The 21,403-nt window shown below is 34.8% G+C and overlaps 1 protein-coding gene across 4 annotated transcripts in view; it reads right to left on the bottom strand.

The window, feature by feature from the left end:
• Positions 1 to 21,403, bottom strand: part of LOC149794012 (uncharacterized) — a 61,380-nt gene that overhangs the window by 12,582 nt on the left and 27,395 nt on the right. For all 4 annotated transcript variants that reach the window (XM_089967948.1, XM_089967946.1, XM_089967945.1 and 1 more), the window contains exons 3-5: positions 17,542 to 17,598; positions 5,658 to 5,771; positions 3,245 to 3,288 (exon numbers count right to left, since the gene is read on the bottom strand). In XM_089967948.1, coding sequence (XP_089824074.1) covers positions 3,245 to 3,288; positions 5,658 to 5,771; positions 17,542 to 17,598 — 215 coding nt within the window. The remainder of the gene's footprint in view (positions 1 to 3,244; positions 3,289 to 5,657; positions 5,772 to 17,541; positions 17,599 to 21,403) is intronic.

Raw genomic sequence — 21,403 nt, 5'->3', positions numbered from 1 at the left:
ACAGGTATTGTCTTTTTGATACTTCTGCTTCAATATGATTTTACACCTACATAAACTCTGCAAATTTTCCACTCTCTTAAATCTATACTTTGCAGTAGCAGCTAAATAAGCATATTAAATTTTAAGTTATAACGCTTGTTTAAAAATATTTCTTTATGTAGGTTAAGATCCTCTACCCCATGACATTTGATTAAAATAGTAAAAAGTAAATGATGTATCAATAACCCATGGATTGTAATCAGTGAAAGTTACCCATATGAGACCAAACAAGAGAACAGTCATTCAGGTAATGACCATTCATTCTTGAGGAGTAATAATATTTTCAAGATGGTCCATCTATGGTCCATCTGGTGGCCATATTGGATGTATGAACAGCACCATTTTTATTATGAACCGACTAGACAGCACAAGAGGTCATTTAACAAAAGCCCAATGCTGATATGACCAACCATTCAGGAGGAGTAATAATGACAAGATTTTCAAAAAGACTGCTGTGGCGACCATATTTGATGTGCAAGAGACACCCTCTTCATTTATTACCAATGAAACGTCAACAGAAGTGTAGTGGAGTAAAACCCATGGTACTATTACTTTTCAGTCATGAGAAGATGCAATAAAAGTCTCAAGATGGCCACAATGGAGGCCATATTGAATAAAATATTGTGACCATTTTTGTTTACAACCAATCAGACATCATGATATGACCATCCATTCAGAAGGTGTAGCAATAACAAGATTTTAATGATGGCCACTGTGGCGGCCATTTGGTCATCAGACTGACACCATTATCATTTAGGACTAAATATCATAAGAAGTCATGAAAAGCTCACGTCAACATGAGTAACAGGAGTTTCAAGATGGCTGCTGTAATAGTCCATACTGGATGTCAAATCATCAAAAATAATTTCATTTAGGAACAACAAAGAAGACTTTGCAAACCCCATGTTCAGACCACATGCTGAGGAGCAGGGACTGAAATTATATCAATAAAACAATGTCTCTTTGCTTTAGTTGCATCTAGGATAAGCTCTCAAAAGATTCATTATACTAATATGTTCCTTTCATTATCAACCAATCGTGTCCAGCCAAACCCATACATACTCTACTGTATCTTCACACATTTCTTGACTACTTTCCATTCTTCCATATCATTAGTATTGCAAGTCCTATATTCACCTTTAATTTACTGGACAGAACTTTGATTTGTAGTAGAAGGCATATGTAAACAGTGTCGATACTTTTGCTTATTAAATATTACATTAATTAATATTAAATTAAATCGCAAGTTCATGTGCACCAAAAATAGAAATGGTGCAATGACCTGGCAATAATGAAGTATTTGAGCTCCATGTCAGAAAAAAGTATTCAAATAAATGTTAATTAAAAGTCACTGCTCTTACAATCACTGTTTATCTCTCTTCAATTTAAGACTGAAATAAATTACCAGCTTTGCAATAAATGAGTAAAACGTCAAGGTGACCATCCACATGTGCATACCTTGCTACAGAAAAAGAGATCTGAATGAGAAAACCTACCTGAATTTCCCAAAGAACAATTTAAAAATAATCTCTGGTCGACACAAGTCAATTAAAATACAAAATATGAAGTTCCAAAACATTCACTGAGTGAAACTGGTGGGACACAAAATCATAAGGGGTCATCGCCAGTAAGCATTGTGGTAAAGAACTAAGTAATCATATCTGAAACATAACGTTTCAAAACACAACTAGGAAATACCACATTTCTGTCATAATTACTTTATAAATGCTAAACTGTATAAACTTTATATATCTGACTGCATAGATATTAAACAATGTGCATAACACTCCACCTAGAATTGTCAAATTTAAACACTCTACACACTGCACCCCTCCCACAAAAAGTTACTCTGAAGTTTACAAACTATATTAATTTTGCTTGTTATCCACAAAAAGAACCATAATTTTGCACTTACAGTATAATTAATTGACAGTACATGATTACGTGAAATCACTGCAGAGCTGTTTTTCTCAATATGATTTACTTTACAATACTAATTCAATTCCCAAAGTAAACCTATGCAAACAGACATAAAAATTCAATAACTTAAAATTTCTGAGTGTTTATGATCAATGGATGTTCAGCCATATGCAAGCTCTGTGTAGAGAAAACCATACAAGTCACAATATTTTCTGGATCAACATGTGTTTGAAATGTGCTTTCAATACTGCACCAAATAGTCAGGTGCTGATTTCAGTAATGAGTCATACTAATTCAAGTCGTAGAGAGACTGAAATTCTATCAATAAAACACTGTCTCTGTCTTTTTCCAGTTATAATTAGTATAAGCCCTCAAAAGAGTCTTTTCACTAAAAGCGTACCTTTATTATCAACCAATCCTGGCCAGCCCAACCTATATATATACTCATTTATCTTCACTCATTACCAGACTGGTTCCAATTCTTCAATATCATTAGTACTGTGAGTCTGTCAGGACCAAATTGTAATCGTAAGAAGTCTTACTGAAAACTCCATGTTGAAATGAGTATCCTTTAGAGAGGAACACTTTAGACAAGATTTTCAAGATGGACACCCTGTTGGCCAAGTTGGATATTTGAATGACATCATTTTATTTAGGACCAACTAGACCATTGGATAAATGTGTATTATAAGGCAATCATTAAAGTAGTTTAGGAGAAGTAGCGATAACAATCTTGTTCTAACAGATGTGTCACAGACACCAGACCACCCCATATGTTCTTCTGGTCTAAGACCATTAGCACTAGAAATCCCATCTCTACAGGGCATGATTGTAAAGACATCCATTTTCAGATGACCAAGCTACATGATTTTCATTCAGAACCAATCAGACCTCAGGATATGCACTTTCTTTCAAATAGTTTAGGAGGAGTACTGATAAAAATATGCCAACGGATTACAGATGATTTATGCAAGACCATAACCCTTGTGGTTTTTTACAGGACCAACCTAAGTTTTATTGTGATAAAATGGCAGTATTCTGTCATAAGCAAATCTTTAAATATTTCAAAATACATTTTTCCTTCCAAATCTTCAATATTTGAAATTTCAGGACATCTTAACCGTATGCTGTAACATCAAGAACTGCATGGAACTGCAAAGAAATACTACTATTTCAACAAAACATTTATTAAAAGTCTTATTTCGACACAGCAGCAAACTCTCAAAGGTAAGTTAAAGATGGCCTGATAGACAGAATACAACTTTCAATATGTGTAAATGCTCACCTGATGATTTTCTGGACTGTCAGACATGGCACGTTTGGATACAACTGAAAACATTCATGAATAAATTTTATACAGAGCATGTCTGACATTTTCAGATTATGACCAAGAGCAATCCATAAGAATGAAAGTAAAATCATGCTGTGAAATGTAATATATTATTCAAACTCATGAAACACTGTCCTAGAAAAAAACCAGCACAAAGAGTGATGAACATTAGACATACATGCAATAGACATGATCACTCGCAATATCTCTGCAACATAGCTTACAGTCATATACTGACGCAGAACCCTAACATAGAGGGCAAGATATTTTTATATCTGAAACAATATTATATTTGCCACTGAAACTATTTCTAATAAAAAATAATTGTCACAACGTGTGATGTTCTCATGTGAAGTGCCACCAGTACATGTACACTGTCATAATGTCAAAATGGTTATCGAGTGACAGGAAGATTTTAAAGGCAGTCATCATGGCAGCCTTATTCAATGTAGAACTGGTACCATTTTCATTAAGTCAACCAACAAGGTATCTGAAGAAATCTATTGTTGAAAAATCAATTCTGATATAACCATCTGTTTGCAAGGAGTAGAGATAACAATATGGTGGCCATTAAGGACCAACTTGACACCATAAAAAATTTTCTGAAAAAACCCATGTCAAAATGACTTTTCATTAAAGGAGAGTAGCAAAAACAAGATTTTCAAATTGGTCACATAATGGACATAAAACAGCAACATTTTAACATTTTATGTCGAGAAAACATTATAAGAAGTAGTTCAGTGAAAACCCCATGCTGATACGACTATTCATTCAAAGCTGTGATAACAATATTTTCAAACTGTGACCAATGGCCACTATAGTAGACAGATTGGCACCATTTTGATTTAGGACTCACTGGTAGGTACAAGAAGTCTTCTGATGCAAATACCATATCAATATGGCTTTTCATTCTGGAGGAGTAGTAATGAGATTTTCAACATGGCTAGACATCATAAGAAGTATTTTGGTGAAAATTAAATGCCAATATAACTTTTTAGAAGGAGTAGTGATAAAACATTCAAGATGACCACTATGAACTAAAAAGTGATGACCCAAATATTTAAAAATTTTGTTTCTTAAGTGGGTGGGAGATTTAGAAAAGAAAGTGCCATCAAAAACACTGAGAATTAGTAATTATCTGTACATATGTTTTATTTGCATCAAACTTTGTCTGGTATACAACTCTTAGAATTTGCTCAGACATGTCAGTGAGTACATGTGGTTATATCTTAAGTACCACATGTGTTCATTGTTCATCTGAATCGTGTAAAACATGTATTTTGTCCACACCTGATTACAAATAATTGGATTCTATTTTAAATATGATTATTACAGTCTAGGTTTAACATTTTAAGTACATGATAGTGAAATCAATTTTTGGTGTTGCCTAAATTTATGCATTAAAGTTAAAACTGTAAGGTAAATACTTAACTGTATTGAATGAGAAAGTACTATAGATACTTTACTTTCAATTCAGTATTATCAATGACAATAGGAATTCAATTTTACTTGGGAAAGTATTTTCAAGATGGCTGCCATGGTGGTCATAATTGGGATCAGAATTGGCACCAGTTTCAGTTTGGACTAAATGGAAATCAGAAGAAGTCTCATAGTGAAAACTCTATGTTGATATATGACTATCCATGTAAAAGTTGTAGCAATAAAAATATTTTTAAGATTTTCATATTTATTGCCATATTGGATGCCAGATCGGTATGATCTGTATTTAGGACCAACCTAAGAAAACTTTCAGTAAAAGACCCATGCTGACATGACCATACACATTCAGGAGATGTAGCAATACGATTTCAAGATGGCCACTGTGTTGGCAGTACTGGCTGTCTGTGCAACACCATGTTCATTTAGGACCAACCAGATCATGAGATGAATGAGTGTGCAAAGGATCATGGCAATCTAAAAAGTAATTTGGGAGCAATAGTTAAAACAAATTTCTGCTAACAGATGGATGTACAGATGATGGGCAAAAGACTATCCCATAAGGTCTTCTGGTCTATGACCAGTAGTGCTAAAAACTAACTACAGAAAAGTAGAAAAATAACTATCCTAAATGATTGTTTCTGAAGCTGGACTTCAGTATGCCTTTAGAATTATTTCATTTTTTGGTAAGAATTGTGACCTTATCGTCCAAATGAATGGTCCAATAAAATAAAGATAATATGGCTGTAAATAGTTTGCCACAGAGTAGTATAGAACAGGAGAGAGCAGCCTGGTAAATATAATGGTTTCCTTATGAAATAATTCTTGGAAATTTAATGACAGTGACATATCTGGATATCAGAAAAATATCAACATTATTAGCTTACTTTACAATAAGAGCATGCAATCTATCTTCTGATTATAAACATACCTATCACAAACTGTGCTACATGGAATAGTACTAAAGGAACTAATAGACCAAATGCAACAACTGCTAGGGCAGATCCTAGGAATGTCCATGTAAATTCTCTCTGAGCATAGAGATCTGTAAAACAAGAATATAGATTAATATAAATACCTTTCAAAATTACTTTCTGAACAAATAGAATGCAGTGAATATTATTATTATTATTATTATTATTGTTTTCTTTCATTGCACTATTTAACAAAATCATAATAGAAGCAAATATGTTGTTACAAGATTATTGTATCCTGCTCACTTAAATCCAGTCTATAAATTAAACCATGACATACTTAAAAAAAAAATGACTGATCTTTGTTTTAACACCATGAAAAAATACTAATGACTGACAGCTTACATATGACTGTAAAACAGATGACTGACTATTTGGTTCACCAACTTGTAAAAATTATGCATGGAAAGAACATTTAAAAAAATTTTTTTTTATATTTCTATAAGAATACTTACCGGATCAAAGAGCATTAACTCTAGCCCATCACCTCCTTTGTGACCATCAAGTGTTGCTAGTTTTTAATCTGAGCGATATGTGAACATGGATACTTGCAACATGAGGTGGTTGGGAGGCTTTTTAGGTACTGAGATCTGGTAATTATTCTTCGAGAAATATAGATTTTTGGGGTGTAAGAAATTCTGTGGTCTTCTGGTCTCTACGTACCTCTTGGAACATTTTGTTGATGGCATGCTCAGCTACCTTAGTATAATTAAGTGTTGGGTCATGGTTCCACACAAATATCAAATATAAACTGATGAAAACTAAAAACAAAAGGGCAGATGACAAATAAAAAAAACCCATTTATATCTGATTGTGAAGCAGTTGTAAATCTCTCTAAGACTCCACTCACAGAAGCAGAAATTTAGTTGTTTTCAAGGAGTCTAAGCTTCTATATCCATCCCAAAATATATGAAGGTAAACTTTTAAAGGATGCAGAAGAGCTCAGTCACATAATGCAAATTAAATCCTACTTTGCAAAAAATGCCAGAACAGGCACAGCAAAAATTAAGTACCAAATATTCAGAAAAGAAGTTACTGGGCCCCTCCATAGTATTCATTTGCTAACCATGATGCCTTGATTTAATCCATCAAATGTTAAATCTTGGACCACTCATATTCTTTTCACAAAAGATGAAGATTGAGAGACACATTCAATAATAACAACATGTAAAATGCCTGACTAATCCTGAGAGGAGGATTGTTAAAATAGTATGGTATGAAGATGGAATAAATTATCTATGGATAAATACCCAAATTTGCAGATGGTTGAATTTAAAGTATAATTCAAAGATCTACAATAAATTAACAAAGACAATCATGTTATTTAAGGAAACCAAATTTCAAAATAAAAACAGCATATTGTGATTCAGTTTCTGAAATATTTATTTTTGAATCAGCTAATAGCAAACACTGACACAAACCAGAAATCATTTCATACGTTTGAAAGGATGAGATATGTTGCAAAATGATGAGGGTAAAGGTTCTAGTTGCTACTGACTGTCTGAATGACTTGTTGATAATATCTAGACAATTTGTCATGCATATAATTATTCTCTGGTTGTTAAAATATCATTTTTAATGTGTTCTAGACCTTGTAAAGCAAGACAAGTTACATATTTAATACGGTATTTTCTCCACTATGATCCCAACAGAACAGTCTCCTTACATAAATATCGAGTGAAAAATTTAATGTGACATAAAGAAAACATATCTTATTGGAATATGCAAACACAAATTATGTCTGGTTATACTCAAGGCAAGATCATATGAATTAATACTTCACTGCTCCCGAGTTAATAACACTGATTCTTGATTGCCCCAAACCCCAAAAAATTATCCTAAAAGGAGAGCTCCATTGCTTCAAATAATCAACAATGCTTCAAAATTTTATAGGCTTTAATATGCAGTCTCTGATTATGAAGAAATGCTGTAAATTCATTGTGGAAGAAACTTCCCTCATAAAAGTCTCCATCAGGAACTGACCATTCTTCTATCATTATTGACATACCATTTCAGAATGGAAGATGTGTATTCCATGATTTAAGATTACTCCTGGCATAATATGGAATTCTAAATCTTGTATTTTTGGCAGAATGTATTTGTCTAAGCCAGGTTCTTATCTATCATTCTTGTTGAGGACAGATGACACTTTTCTTTGGCTTCTACAGTTACTTGTTTCTGTAACATATTGCCTAAAATATCATATGCAATTACAGCTTTATTTCTCGTTTTGGCACCCCGCTACACATCCAAATAATGTTAAGTGCTATGCTTAACTTAAGGAAAAGGGAAAAAATGGCATTTGTAACTTGATGACAGATTTGAGCTGCACCTTGCAGATATGTAGATAAAACTCTATGAAAGTAAACAACCGCTCCGGTGGCCTAGTGGTTAGAGCATCCACCTCGGATGCAGGAGGTTGATGGTCTGATTCCCTGCCAAGTCATACCAAAGACTAAAAAAAATGGTACGAACAGCTGCCTCGCTTGGCGCTCATGCATTAAGAGGTTAGTGTTAGGACTGGTCAGCCTGGTGTCAGGATAATGTGACTGGGTGGGACATCATGCTACATGTCTGCGGCATGATGCCCCAGTGCCAGACATCACTATAAACTGTCACACTGCTGACATCGTAGCAATATGGCTGAAAAATTGTTAAAGCTACGTTAAAAATTCAAACCACACACACACACACACATGAAAGTAAACATGTCTTCTACATCTTAAGCATACCATAATCTCCCCGATCAGGTAAAATTAGCCTGTTTAAGATCCTTTTTACAGAGCAAACAAACTATTCCTTTTTGTGTACCATATTTCATGTTATTTTTTGTACATGAAAAAATAATTATTAATTTCAGTGCACACAAAATTATATGTAAAATAAAAAATTATCAATTACAGTAAAACCTGTCTTGAGAGACCACTGCTATGAGAGACCACCTGTTTTGAGAGACCAGAATCTCCATGCACAGATTGATTGATTATATAGTGTTACAACCTGTTATGAGAGACTGCCTGTCTTGCGAGACCATTATTTTTTGGCAGAAGGTGTGGTCTTTCAAGACAGGTTCTAAGGTAGTCGTAATGACCGTGTACGAAAAATAAAGGGATCGTACCCAGACAAGGCATGCAAAACACATGACACTTGACAATCTAATGTACAAACTAATATACAAATTCTGTCTCATTCTGCTCTCAATTCAACAATTGAATTAATGTTGTTATTATGAGAGAGAGAGAGAGAGAGAGAGAGAGAGAGAGAGAGAAATCTTTATTGTTCAGTTACCTGACAATTGTGTTATTCCTTACGTAAACACTACAAGCACACTATTATACTCCATTGGCAATTAAAACCTAAATAAATAAATCATTTTGGTTGTAATTATGAGATCTATTGTCACTGTGCCACATGGCTATGCAGACATGTGTGATTTTTAACGTAGTCGTAGCTTTAACAATTTTTCAGTCATATTGCAATGATGTATACAGTGTGGCAGTTTATAGTGATGTCTAGCATTGGGGCATCATGCCGCAGACATGTAGCATGATGTCCCACCGAGTCACATTATCCTGACACCAGGCTGACCAATCCTAACACTAACCTCCTAATGCCGAGCGCCAAGTGAGGCAGCTGTTAGTACCACTTTTGAAAGTCTTTGGTATAACTCAGCCAGGAATCGAACCCATGACCTCCTGCATCCGAGGTGGACGTTCTAACCACTAGGCCACCGGAGCAGTTACTAAAATAATGCAGATGTAATATACCTCCTAATTTAAAAGGCTTGACCTCTGGTTTGGTGTTTTCCAGTAAATACTGGATTGAGGACCAGATTTACTTCAACAGATCAAATTAAGGAGGCTCTACATAGGAAAATGAGGCTCCCCATGGGGTGTCAAAAATGTGTACGACAATCCTATTAGCTCAAGAACAATATTAATCTACTGATACTTGTTCTGAACCACTTGGAAAAAAAATGGCAAATGAATTTAAGAGAGAAAACAACAAAGCAACGTGTATAAAATATATTTTTGTACTTATAAACAAAACATCTTATTTTCAAGGATATAAATTGTGATCCAACGCTGGGGAATGCACAAAACAAATGCAAAAACATGATGCAATGAAACATTCATAATTAAAAAAGTTTTACAAGTCTTCCACCTCAAAACCCTCAAACCAATCATATTCTTCATCACTAGAAAGACTTTCCAATGGAGCTGCATTGTCACTCCTTTTGTAGTTGTCCTCTCTACCATTTACTACATTTGAAAGACCAATAACTTTGAAGCTACTGATTATCATGTCCTTTTTCTTATTTAATTCTTCACTGGCTTCAAAATTCCAGTCAATCATCTAGTGCTGCTTTGAAGGGACTGGAATTCTTTTGGTTGCTTCCTCACCAGCTTCTCAGGTTGCAATATTTTTGGAAGCATGGTCCTTCATGTATGTTGACCATTTTTCTGCCGCAGTCCCTTGAAAGGCTTATATAGATATACATCCAGTGGTTGTAGTTCACTTGTGCATTCACCCGGGATTACTGCCATTGTTGTTCTGGATTTTTTAATGGAGTTGTTTTTACTCCATCAGTCAAATGGCTATGGAATGAGTCCAACAATAGGAGAGAAGGCATGCGCTTCGTGTGTACTTCCTAAACTGCATCAATATAATCCAACATTAGGTGTTCATCCATCCATGCTTTTTGTTGAACTTTCACTACAACTCCCTTTGTGATTTTTAGACTTTGTAAGTTTCTTTTTCCCTGAAAGATTATCATGGGTGGCAACAAGTCATCAGATGCCAGGCATGTCATTACACAAGTTAAATGGCACTTGTCACTGCTGGTACCTCTAATACGCACCTCTCTCGTTCTGACTTTATCAATTATCTTCCCTGGAACCAAGTTCAAATACACTAGTATTTTGTCCATATTTCCAATTAAATGTTCATCAAATTCCTCATCCTCCCACAGCCTTCTTATATATCTGGTAAAGCAGTCTATTTTTTCCTCTAGGTCTCAAGGTAGTTTATGAGATATTGAAGTTCTATATCTCAGTGCAAGTCCATTTCGCTTAAAAAATCCATTAACCCATCCTCTTGAGCCCTGAAACTTTAGATTTTCCTCCTGAATAACTGCAGTAGCATAATTTTGTAAATTCTCAATTGTTACAGACACATTATGGTCCCGCATACAAAATAACCAGGATAAAATTTTCTGATCCTTCTCATGCAAATACATCAAGGTTCGGCTGGCACCTAGGATAGACCCTTTCTTCGTCCTTTAAATATTTTTTGAAAAATCCATTTTCATCCAGCCTCATAAAGTACTTGGTGTAAGGTGGTACTTTGCAGCTATGGGCCTAATTCCAGCTATGGGCCTAATTCCAGCTATGGGCCTAATTTGTCGACTCAACAATTAATTTTTAATCGTTAATGTCCCATTTCTTATACTGTCCTTTTACTGGTAACTTTGCAGTACCAGGAAACTGGCTTATATCCCTCATATCTTTGCTGTAGTCCAGTTTGTCTACTGCAGGCTCAGGAAATGTTTCAGCAACAATGGGCACCTTTTCAATAGTGTCTTTTGGTATGATGGTATTATCTGTTGCATCAATATTTGATTTCTGCAGTTCTGCATCATCTTTTACATTGGTGATCTCGATAACTGAAGTAACAGACAGGTGATGGGCTTCACCTTTGTCTTTTCTGGGCCGTCCAGGTAAAATTTTCTACCTTTTGTTTGGTGGTTCAGTGCATTTATGTGGTTGTGGGATAAAAGTCTCTCCCATTGGCAGGGGTTTGATTAAGAAACTTAAGAATGAAGACATGCCCAAGCACAAACAGACCAAGATCTTTGATGATATTAACTACCGGTATATATAAATCGAACTCGTGGAGTCAATGACTTTTGCATTTATGATTAAAACTAATTGGGTTTTATTGCTTTTAATGCATTACTAAATTGTGACAATTAGATTAATTTCCCAATGGTCTGTGGTCTACTGAGATATTATTTTTACTAGATAAATAACTCAGATGGCTTCTGAACTCATTTTCAAATGCACACGTTTCTTTGTTACACTGACTGATGTAATCTAGTGCGCTCATTAATGACATTGTCCAGCTGTTAATAAATAGCAGTATATATATACTGAAATGACAACAACAGAACAAATACATCAATCATTATATTTTCTCGCTGATACAAAAGACAAAAAAGGGCAATAAAATGAATGTGAATAGAGTCTTGGTTAACAGAATTCTACACACTTAGAATTGGTGAATATTTCTTTAGTTTTTTTTTTTTTTTCATTATTAGATGCCTCAGATACACATTTATGCAAAGATAACAGATAATTCAGGATTATGTTTCATTGAGGAAACAAATATTTATTTTTCTCATATGGGATTATGCCAAATATTCTTGGCAAAGAATAAATTGGTTGTTTTGCATAGCTAAGTGATATGTCATTTTTTTCTGACGCCGTTTGAAACATGATGCAAATAAAAACATAAAAATATGTAGTGAAATACATAAACAAAAGAAAGAAATTATCAATGACCTACATGAATGATTATAAATGACGATTGTTATATTGCATTAATCTCCTGTTTCACTATTCGATGCCTCAGTTAAGAACATGCCCAAAGTTAGTCACTACTCATAACTTGCGTACAAAACAATACCCTGGTCATTTGATGTACCTAAATCAAACTATGGTACATTTCTGAATCTGTTTGAAATGGGAACCTGTCTTCAATTTTAACAAAATGAAATGAAAATAATAGAGAAATAAAAATGCAACTAAAACAATGATTTTATCCAATTATTCTCAGCTGTGAAATTTAAAGGGCCGTACATTTTTTTAATCACTTTCGCAGAAGTAAATCTTCACAGTATGTTGTTTTATGTACAAAAAATAATAGGATGACCAAAAAAATATTAAATTTTGTGTACGAAAAATATGATAGAATTAATTAATTATTATTTTCAAGGCTTGAAGGTGTATGAACACTTAAAGGGTACAAAATATAACATGAAATATGGTAATCAATTCAACCAGATCATCCACTTTTGAATAAATGAGGTACACTGTACTGTCTAGGTCAGCCATGGGCAACTTCCTTCAGGACACAGGCTAGATAAGTGAATTTTAAAGCAACACCATCGAATGTAAATTAGCGGATAAAACCATGTCATAGGCAGGATCCAGTCCATGGTCAGTATTTCGCCAGCCATTAGTCTAGGTTATGATATTTGTCAATACAGTCATTTACTAGAAACTCTTTTGCAAAATTTAAATCCAAAATGATTCTCAATTTTTTAGGGGTCTGTTCCTATCTTGAATTTTTGAAGTAATAAATCTTGAGTAATTTCTATTAAATCAACAAAACAATTGCATTTTCATGAGGTGACAAGGTCTAGTCCCAAGAGTCAGAGGAATCAAAACAATTGCATTTTCATGAGGTGACAAGGTCTAGTCCCAAGAGTCAGAGGAATCAAAACAATTGCATTTTCATGAGGTGACAAGGTCTAGTCCCAAGAGTCAGAGGTAACAAAACAATTGCATTTTCATGAGGTGACAAGGTCTAGTCCCAAGAGTCAGAGGTAACAAAACAATTGCATTTTCATGAGGTGACAAGGTCTAGTCCCAAGAGTCAGAGGTAACAAAACAATTGCATTTTCATGAGGTGACAAGGTCTAGTCCCAAGAGTCAGAGGTAACAAAACAATTGCATTTTCATGAGGTGACAAGGTCTAGTCCCAAGAGTCTGAGGTAACAAAACAATTGCATTTTCATGAGGTGACAAGGTCTAGTCCCAAGAGTCTGAGGTAACAAAACAATTGCATTTTCATGAGGTGACAAGGTCTAGTCCCAAGAGTCTGAGGTAACAAAACAATTGCATTTTCATGAGGTGACAAGGTCTAGTCCCAAGAGTCTGAGGTAACAAAACAATTGCATTTTCATGAGGTGACAAGGTCTAGTCCCAAGAGTCTGAGGTAACAAAACAATTGCATTTTCATGAGGTGACAAGGTCTAGTCCCAAGAGTCAGAGGTAACAAAACAATTGCATTTTCATGAGGTGACAAGGTCTAGTCCCAAGAGTCAGAGGTAACAAAACAATTGTATTTTCATGAGGTGACAAGGTCTAGTCCCAAGAGTCTGAGGTAACAAAACAATTGCATTTTCATGAGGTGACAAGGTCTAGTCCCAAGAGTCAGAGGTAACAAAACAATTGCATTTTCATGAGGTGACAAGGTCTAGTCCCAAGAGTCAGAGGTAACAAAACAATTGTATTTTCATGAGGTGACAAGGTCTAGTCCCAAGAGTCTGAGGTAACAAAACAATTGCATTTTCATGAGGTGACAAGGTCTAGTCCCAAGAGTCAGAGGTAACAAAACAATTGCATTTTCATGAGGTGACAAGGTCTAGTCCCAAGAGTCAGAGGTAACAAAACAATTGCATTTTCATGAGGTGACAAGGTCTAGTCCCAAGAGTCTGAGGTAACAAAACAATTGCATTTTCATGAGGTGACAAGGTCTAGTCCCAAGAGTCAGAGGTAACAAAACAATTGCATTTTCATGAGGTGACAAGGTCTAGTCCCAAGAGTCAGAGGTAACAAAACAATTGCATTTTCATGAGGTGACAAGGTCTAGTCCCAAGAGTCTGAGGTAACAAAACAATTGCATTTTCATGAGGTGACAAGGTCTAGTCCCAAGAGTCAGAGGTAACAAAACAATTGCATTTTCATGAGGTGACAAGGTCTAGTCCCAAGAGTCTGAGGTAACAAAACAATTGCATTTTCATGAGGTGACAAGGTCTAGTCCCAAGAGTCAGAGGTAACAAAACAATTGCATTTTCATGAGGTGACAAGGTCTAGTCCCAAGAGTCAGAGGTAACAAAACAATTGTATTTTCATGAGGTGACAAGGTCTAGTCCCAAGAGTCTGAGGTAACAAAACAATTGCATTTTCATGAGGTGACAAGGTCTAGTCCCAAGAGTCAGAGGTAACAAAACAATTGCATTTTCATGAGGTGACAAGGTCTAGTCCCAAGAGTCAGAGGTAACAAAACAATTGTATTTTCATGAGGTGACAAGGTCTAGTCCCAAGAGTCTGAGGTAACAAAACAATTGCATTTTCATGAGGTGACAAGGTCTAGTCCCAAGAGTCAGAGGTAACAAAACAATTGCATTTTCATGAGGTGACAAGGTCTAGTCCCAAGAGTCAGAGGTAACAAAACAATTGCATTTTCATGAGGTGACAAGGTCTAGTCCCAAGAGTCAGAGGTAACAAAACAATTGCATTTTCATGAGGTGACAAGGTCTAGTCCCAAGAGTCTGAGGTAACAAAACAATTGCATTTTCATGAGGTGACAAGGTCTAGTCCCAAGAGTCAGAGGTAACAAAACAATTGCATTTTCATGAGGTGACAAGGTCTAGTCCCAAGAGTCAGAGGTAACAAAACAATTGCATTTTCATGAGGTGACAAGGTCTAGTCCCAAGAGTCTGAGGTAACAAAACAATTGCATTTTCATGAGGTGACAAGGTCTAGTCCCAAGAGTCAGAGGTAACAAAACAATTGCATTTTCATGAGGTGACAAGGTCTAGTCCCAAGAGTCAGAGGTAACAAAACAATTGCATTTTCATGAGGTGACAAGGTCTAGTCCCAAGAGTCAGAGGTAACAAAACAATTGCATTTTCATGAGGTGACAAGGTCTAGTCCCAAGAGTCTGAGGAATCAAAACAAAATTGCATTTTGGCAGTTTTTGCTGAACTCAAGACACAATTATTACTTCTGAGTCACAAGAATGTAGTCCCAATCTTTTTATATTTTTTTACTCTCTTCATAAGGTGGTTATCCTTTTATTTTAAAAAAATTGGCATTATTTGTATTGATTTGAAGGAAATTGTTTATTCTTTAAAATATCAGTACTATTGTGTGATTGACTGTGAATATTTTAGCAACACATTCAGTAATCTAGTACTGATACATGTCCAGATGTAAAATCTGTGACCCTTTGCATATTTTGTCTGCAGTTCAGCCTGTCCAAAAGAGCACATGATAGCCTATTACAAGAACTTCAGTATGTAATGACTCTATGTCTTAAACTATGTGACAGAAAAAAGTGAAACCAAATCATTTAGTAAACTCAACAAATAGTTTATTTCTCTAATTTAAAACGTGAAAATCTCTGAAACACTTACAATATTGTTAAATAAATCCCAATTAATCCTAAATATCCTATCACAAGTCCAAATGTATAGAATGTTCCAACTGAATTCCACTAATCTTTAATATCCCCATGTACCAATACTCTTGAATGCCATTTATCAATGATGCAATCCAGAAATGTCTTTAAATGAATTCACAAAAATAAACTGTTAATTATGTCAATAAGCAATGAGTAATTCCAATGAAAGATTTAAATAAACAATTCATCTAAAATTTGTATCTGAACACAACTATAAATGATTATATGGACTGATCTTAAAAAAGGAATGAATAATTTCCTTCCAATCCTCTATGTACACTGATTTAATTTGACCTATGATGCAACAGCATTATCTGGAGAAATATTAGAAAATTCCAGCAAATTATAAACAAGATTAGGACTTGAACTCAAATTTTATTAAACATTCTGTTTACTATTTACAATGATGACAAAATGCCTCATAAAATTCTATCCAAAACCTCACAAGGACAAAATCAAGCACACAACATAAATTAAATATACATAACAGCTGTGAGTTTATCTCTGAGGACCGTTTAGATTTACATATGATTTAACAGGATCTGGACACAACAGAAAGTTCAGTATTGAAAAACAAGTTAGGGCAGCTGACTAAAGACTCAAGACAATGAGGGTGACAATAATGGCAGCAGGTAGGCCTACATCACAGGCTCCCATAAGCATACTGGCAGACTTATGACACTGACAACCTGGCAGCACCCTTTGCTAAGTGCAGCCTCTGCCTCTCATTCTTGTTCAAGCTGGTGTCTGATCTCACCAACCTGCATTAGTATGAAACTTTCATTCATCATTGTACTTGTTGCTGACAGTGAAACTATATGAGTGAGCCAATTTTTATGCCCTGGATACATATTCACATTTAAAATTACAACAATCAAAACACATAATGTAGGTTCTTCGTTTTTAATCTTAGTAATGAATTAATGAATCTAAAAAATACTTGGTTAGTCATCTGTGTCATATCAGCATATATATATATATATATATATATATATATATATATATATATATATATATATATATATATATATATTCAAATCATTTAAATTGTTAAATTGTATTTCCTTTAGCTGCAAAACAAGTGCAGCGGCCATATATACTCGTTTTAGTCAGTTACAGAATAAACTACTGACAACACCCACTCCCCTAGTACAAATTAACAAGAAGGGCATAACTCGTACGGTTTGGGATGTACCCCCTGCCAATTCTATTTATAGTTTATCTTCCTTACTGACAGAAATGAGTGCATGTGCCTGCTATGACTATCTCAGATGAATTCACAATTTAAAGAATAAAAAGGCAAACAACTAATAACCATTCATGACCAATGACAATAAAAGGATAACTGTAATTTTATATTGATTCTTCACCTATTGTATCTATGCAGTTATCAATACTGAAAAGTTATCAATACTTTGATAGATTGGTTAGTTATTTAACACACACACACACACACATTTTCTTTACGAGATAATTTGTAAAAATTTAATGACAATGAGTGCTCTGGATGTGAGAAAAATAAAAACATTATAAACTTACAAAAACAGGATTACTGGTATATAATTAATGCTATGATTCTAAACCTACCCGATATTTGAGCCAGCACTTTAGTCCCAAAGAAGCATAGAGCAAGCTTAATGCCATCTGCAAAACAAGTTAAAACAACAAACATAAATTATTTGAAATTCTGTTGATGTGGGAATGATGTATTTTAAACATGAGAAGCACAATGCCTCACATGCTAAATATTGAATAAATCTTATAATGCCACCCTTTTTGAAGCAGGAAAATTACTTTATTAGAGGGGTGGCCTTTCTAAATGGGTTTCAAATAGAAGTGAGTAATAACTACATATTAAATATGAAAAGCATATCTAATATTATGTAATATTTTCATTTAAAATATTATCAGGTTATGAGCAATATGTGATAAAACTAATATCAATGTTATGTTTTTTAAAGTATGAATAATCATCATGTTCAAACCACACTGTCAATAAAATCTGGGCATAACCATCTGGCACTAACTATCCATGTAAATCCATCAATTCCTCTTACTCACTCACTACAGTTTAATGTATACTGAAAATGCTTATTTGAATATTTCAGACACCACATTTCTCATTAGTGATAAAAGGACTCCAGGCTCTTTTCATTTAGTCAAATTGCTTTCACTTTTTGTTCTTAACTAAGAATGTCTGAGGACATTTTGCACTTTCCACAACAACATATTCCTTCACTAGCAATTTGAAGCTAACACATGAAATTCTCAATGTTTATGAGGAAGTGAGTGAGTCATGTCATGGACTTTTTTATGTGGTTATTCAGTCTGGTACCAGGCTTAGTACATTATCATTATCTAAGAGAGGGAAGCCACAAAGGCTAACATACCATTTTACTATCTGGCAACTGGATGCCATGCTGACTTGAGCTGGACAACACTGTACTTCTCAGCAGTAGCTTTTGTCATCTTTATAATTATAGTCTGTAATTATCGAAGTGATAAAACCTAACATTTAGGAAACACATATCAGTAAGAATAATCAGATTACTTGCCTCTCTGTATGGATTAAAGTTACTCTATCATCATGGTGAAAAAATTTAGGGAGGTTTGTCTGTAAACAACAATGACAACGCGGCCACTCAGGTGGGGTTCATTTGACAGTTTTTGCATTAATATGCTGGCAGTGTTAGAAAGGTGACTGTCCCTGAGAGGTACTCAGAACACAAACTCATCAATGCCATGGGATTCAGGCCATATACAGCAGGCGGCCACTGGTCAAGGGGGCTGTTTAAGAGGGGACCACTGCATTGGGAAGTAGGACAAGTGTGAAAGTCTACATAAATGCATACATATGATCTACAATATATATACATGTATATGAGAGAGAGAGTGAGAGAGAGAGAAAGAGAGCGTATGTGTGACAGAACTGATGTGTGACCGTACAGAGTGGTCATCTTGGACAAATCATGAGATTTGTAAAGTTTGGTCTGGAGTTTTGACTTTAAAAAGAGGCAGGATATTTAAAATTAAAATGGCAAATTTTTCACTGTGGCACGTCTTTGGTTTTCTTATCCTAATGATGACTGAAAGTTTTGGTCACTATGTGAGTAGTTTCCATCCATTGTGTGAGAACTTTTGTGCAATGTCTGGGAACATTATTTTGACTTGATCTGAAAAATGATCTGCCACAAATGAGAGCTTATGATCAGCTTTAGAGTTGTCAAACTGTCTCAACATATGTATCTTCAACCACATTTGACGCAGATTCCACGAACATAGATTTCAGTGATGCCATATTTGTTGTTGTATTTAATGTGCCTTAAAATACTGCATGATAAGTAATATCATTCTTCATGCAGGTTATCATAAGAGCCAGTTTTACGGAAGGGCAGAATCTTGATTCCAACCAATGAAATTCCCATTTCCACCTATCACTGAATTTTGAGTGATATTTCAATTGCTTAGATTTTGGGGAGCTGACATTGGGAGATTAATTATCTCAATAAACTTTAAATACCGAAGCCAAACTGACCCTTTTTTATGCTGACTGAGCTCTTTAGTAATACATCCATAATCAATTAAACTCTTTAATCCGTTCAGTATAACTTCTGATCACACACTGAATAATCTATGTAAACAAACTTCAAACACTGAAGCCAACTGATCATGCTGAAAGAATCAAAGGGGTGTTAATGGTTTTATGCTGACTGAAATCAACAAATAAATCATCTTGCCCTATTTAAGCCAATTCAGTCACATGCTCACAGATATTATTTCCATCAGTATACTACAATAAAAAGGTGTGAAAAATATGGAAAAAATAAATTTTTCTACAGTAAATTTGCAAATACTGGAGATTAAAGTGAGTGATGGAAGGGAGAGGAGACAGGAGAAAAATTCTCCCATCCAAAAGGTTCAGATGTGAGTGGCAATAGCTTGTAAATTCTGCATATTAGAGAGGACTTTAACGGAAATAAGTTGTAGTCAATAAATAAAGATTCTGTCATTAAAAATAATAATAGTATCATTATTATTATGTTTCCTAATATGGTTTCCCATACAACATATCCAACATATAAATTATTTTACAGCACAAGGCATTCTAGCATATTACATTACACAAAGTTTGGCTCCAGAAATGGCTCTAGAACAGTCTGCATTCCAACATTGGAATACTTGATCATTAATTTCAATCAATATTACAAACAATAACATTGTCAACTGCTCTGGTGGCCTAGTGGTTAGAGCGTCCGCCTCGGATGTTGGAGGTCGTGGGTTTGATCCCCCCCAAGTCATACCAAAGACTTACAAAAATGGTACTAACAGCTGCCTCACTTGGCGCTTAGCATTAAGAGGTTAGTGTTAGGACTGGTTGGCCTGGTGTCAGGATAATGTTACTGGGTAGGACATCATGCTACATCTGCAGCATGATGCCACAGTACTAGACATCACTATAAACTGCTACACTGAAGACATCATAGCTATATGACCAAAAAATTGTTAAAGCTACGTAAAAAAATCCAAGTCTCTCTCTCTCTCACACACACACACACACACACACATAACATTGTAGAGTAAATGCTGCAGCACTGAAATTGTTCATAACCCATGAAGGCTGTTGAAAATGAATATGGATGTTCTTCACATGCATGCTTAGCTTTGTTTGCAGATCCAATGAACCCGTCATTGAAGCATGTAATTGTCTGAGCTGTACATCAACGTCAAGGTGATTTTCAAAACTGGTAAATTTGTTCTTGATATACTCCGAGCCCAAATAACATTAAATAGTTTTTACTTACAAGTCACTGATTGCAGAGATTAACTCGCTGATGAGAGTATTGATAATGCCAATGCTAGCGATATCAGACATTAGATATTATATGATATTTTTAATATATTATTCTTTAAGATATTTTATAGAATAACAAGAATTTTATTAAGATGCTTGGCACAGAATGCTCTGTGTTGAAATGCTCTGTGGTCAGTCCTGGCTATACATTTTACGACGTTATACTTGGAATTCTGACCTAAAACCTTGGCCATCCGAGGTTTTTCGATTGTTTTCCTAGGAAAACCTGGGAAACCTCGGACAATGCTGATATTTTGTCCAAGGTTTTATAAGCAAACCTTGGACATTACCTCATACATTAAAAAGAACCTAGGAAATACCCTGGACATTAGAACTTAGTTTATTTTTGGCTCGGACAAACCTCGGAAATAAGAACTAAGTCATTTTTTTAGCTTGGACATAGCTCAGAAATGTAGACTTAGAAATTTTTTAGCTAGGAAATGAACTTGGTCTGTTTTATCTGTGTGCTTAGAGATTTCTCTTTATTTATTCAGAGTGTATTTTTGCAGTTTATTAAAGTGAATAATGTTTTTCATTACCAAAACAACTAACAAGTCTAGGATTTGAATTAAAAAATTGACTTAATTAATGTTGATT

This window comes from Sinohyriopsis cumingii, chromosome 8, assembly GCF_028554795.1.
Source record: "Sinohyriopsis cumingii isolate HCF-2022 chromosome 8, ASM2855479v2, whole genome shotgun sequence".
Lineage (NCBI taxonomy): Eukaryota > Metazoa > Mollusca > Bivalvia > Unionida > Unionidae > Sinohyriopsis > Sinohyriopsis cumingii.
This window is presented reverse-complemented; position numbering and strand designations above follow the sequence as displayed.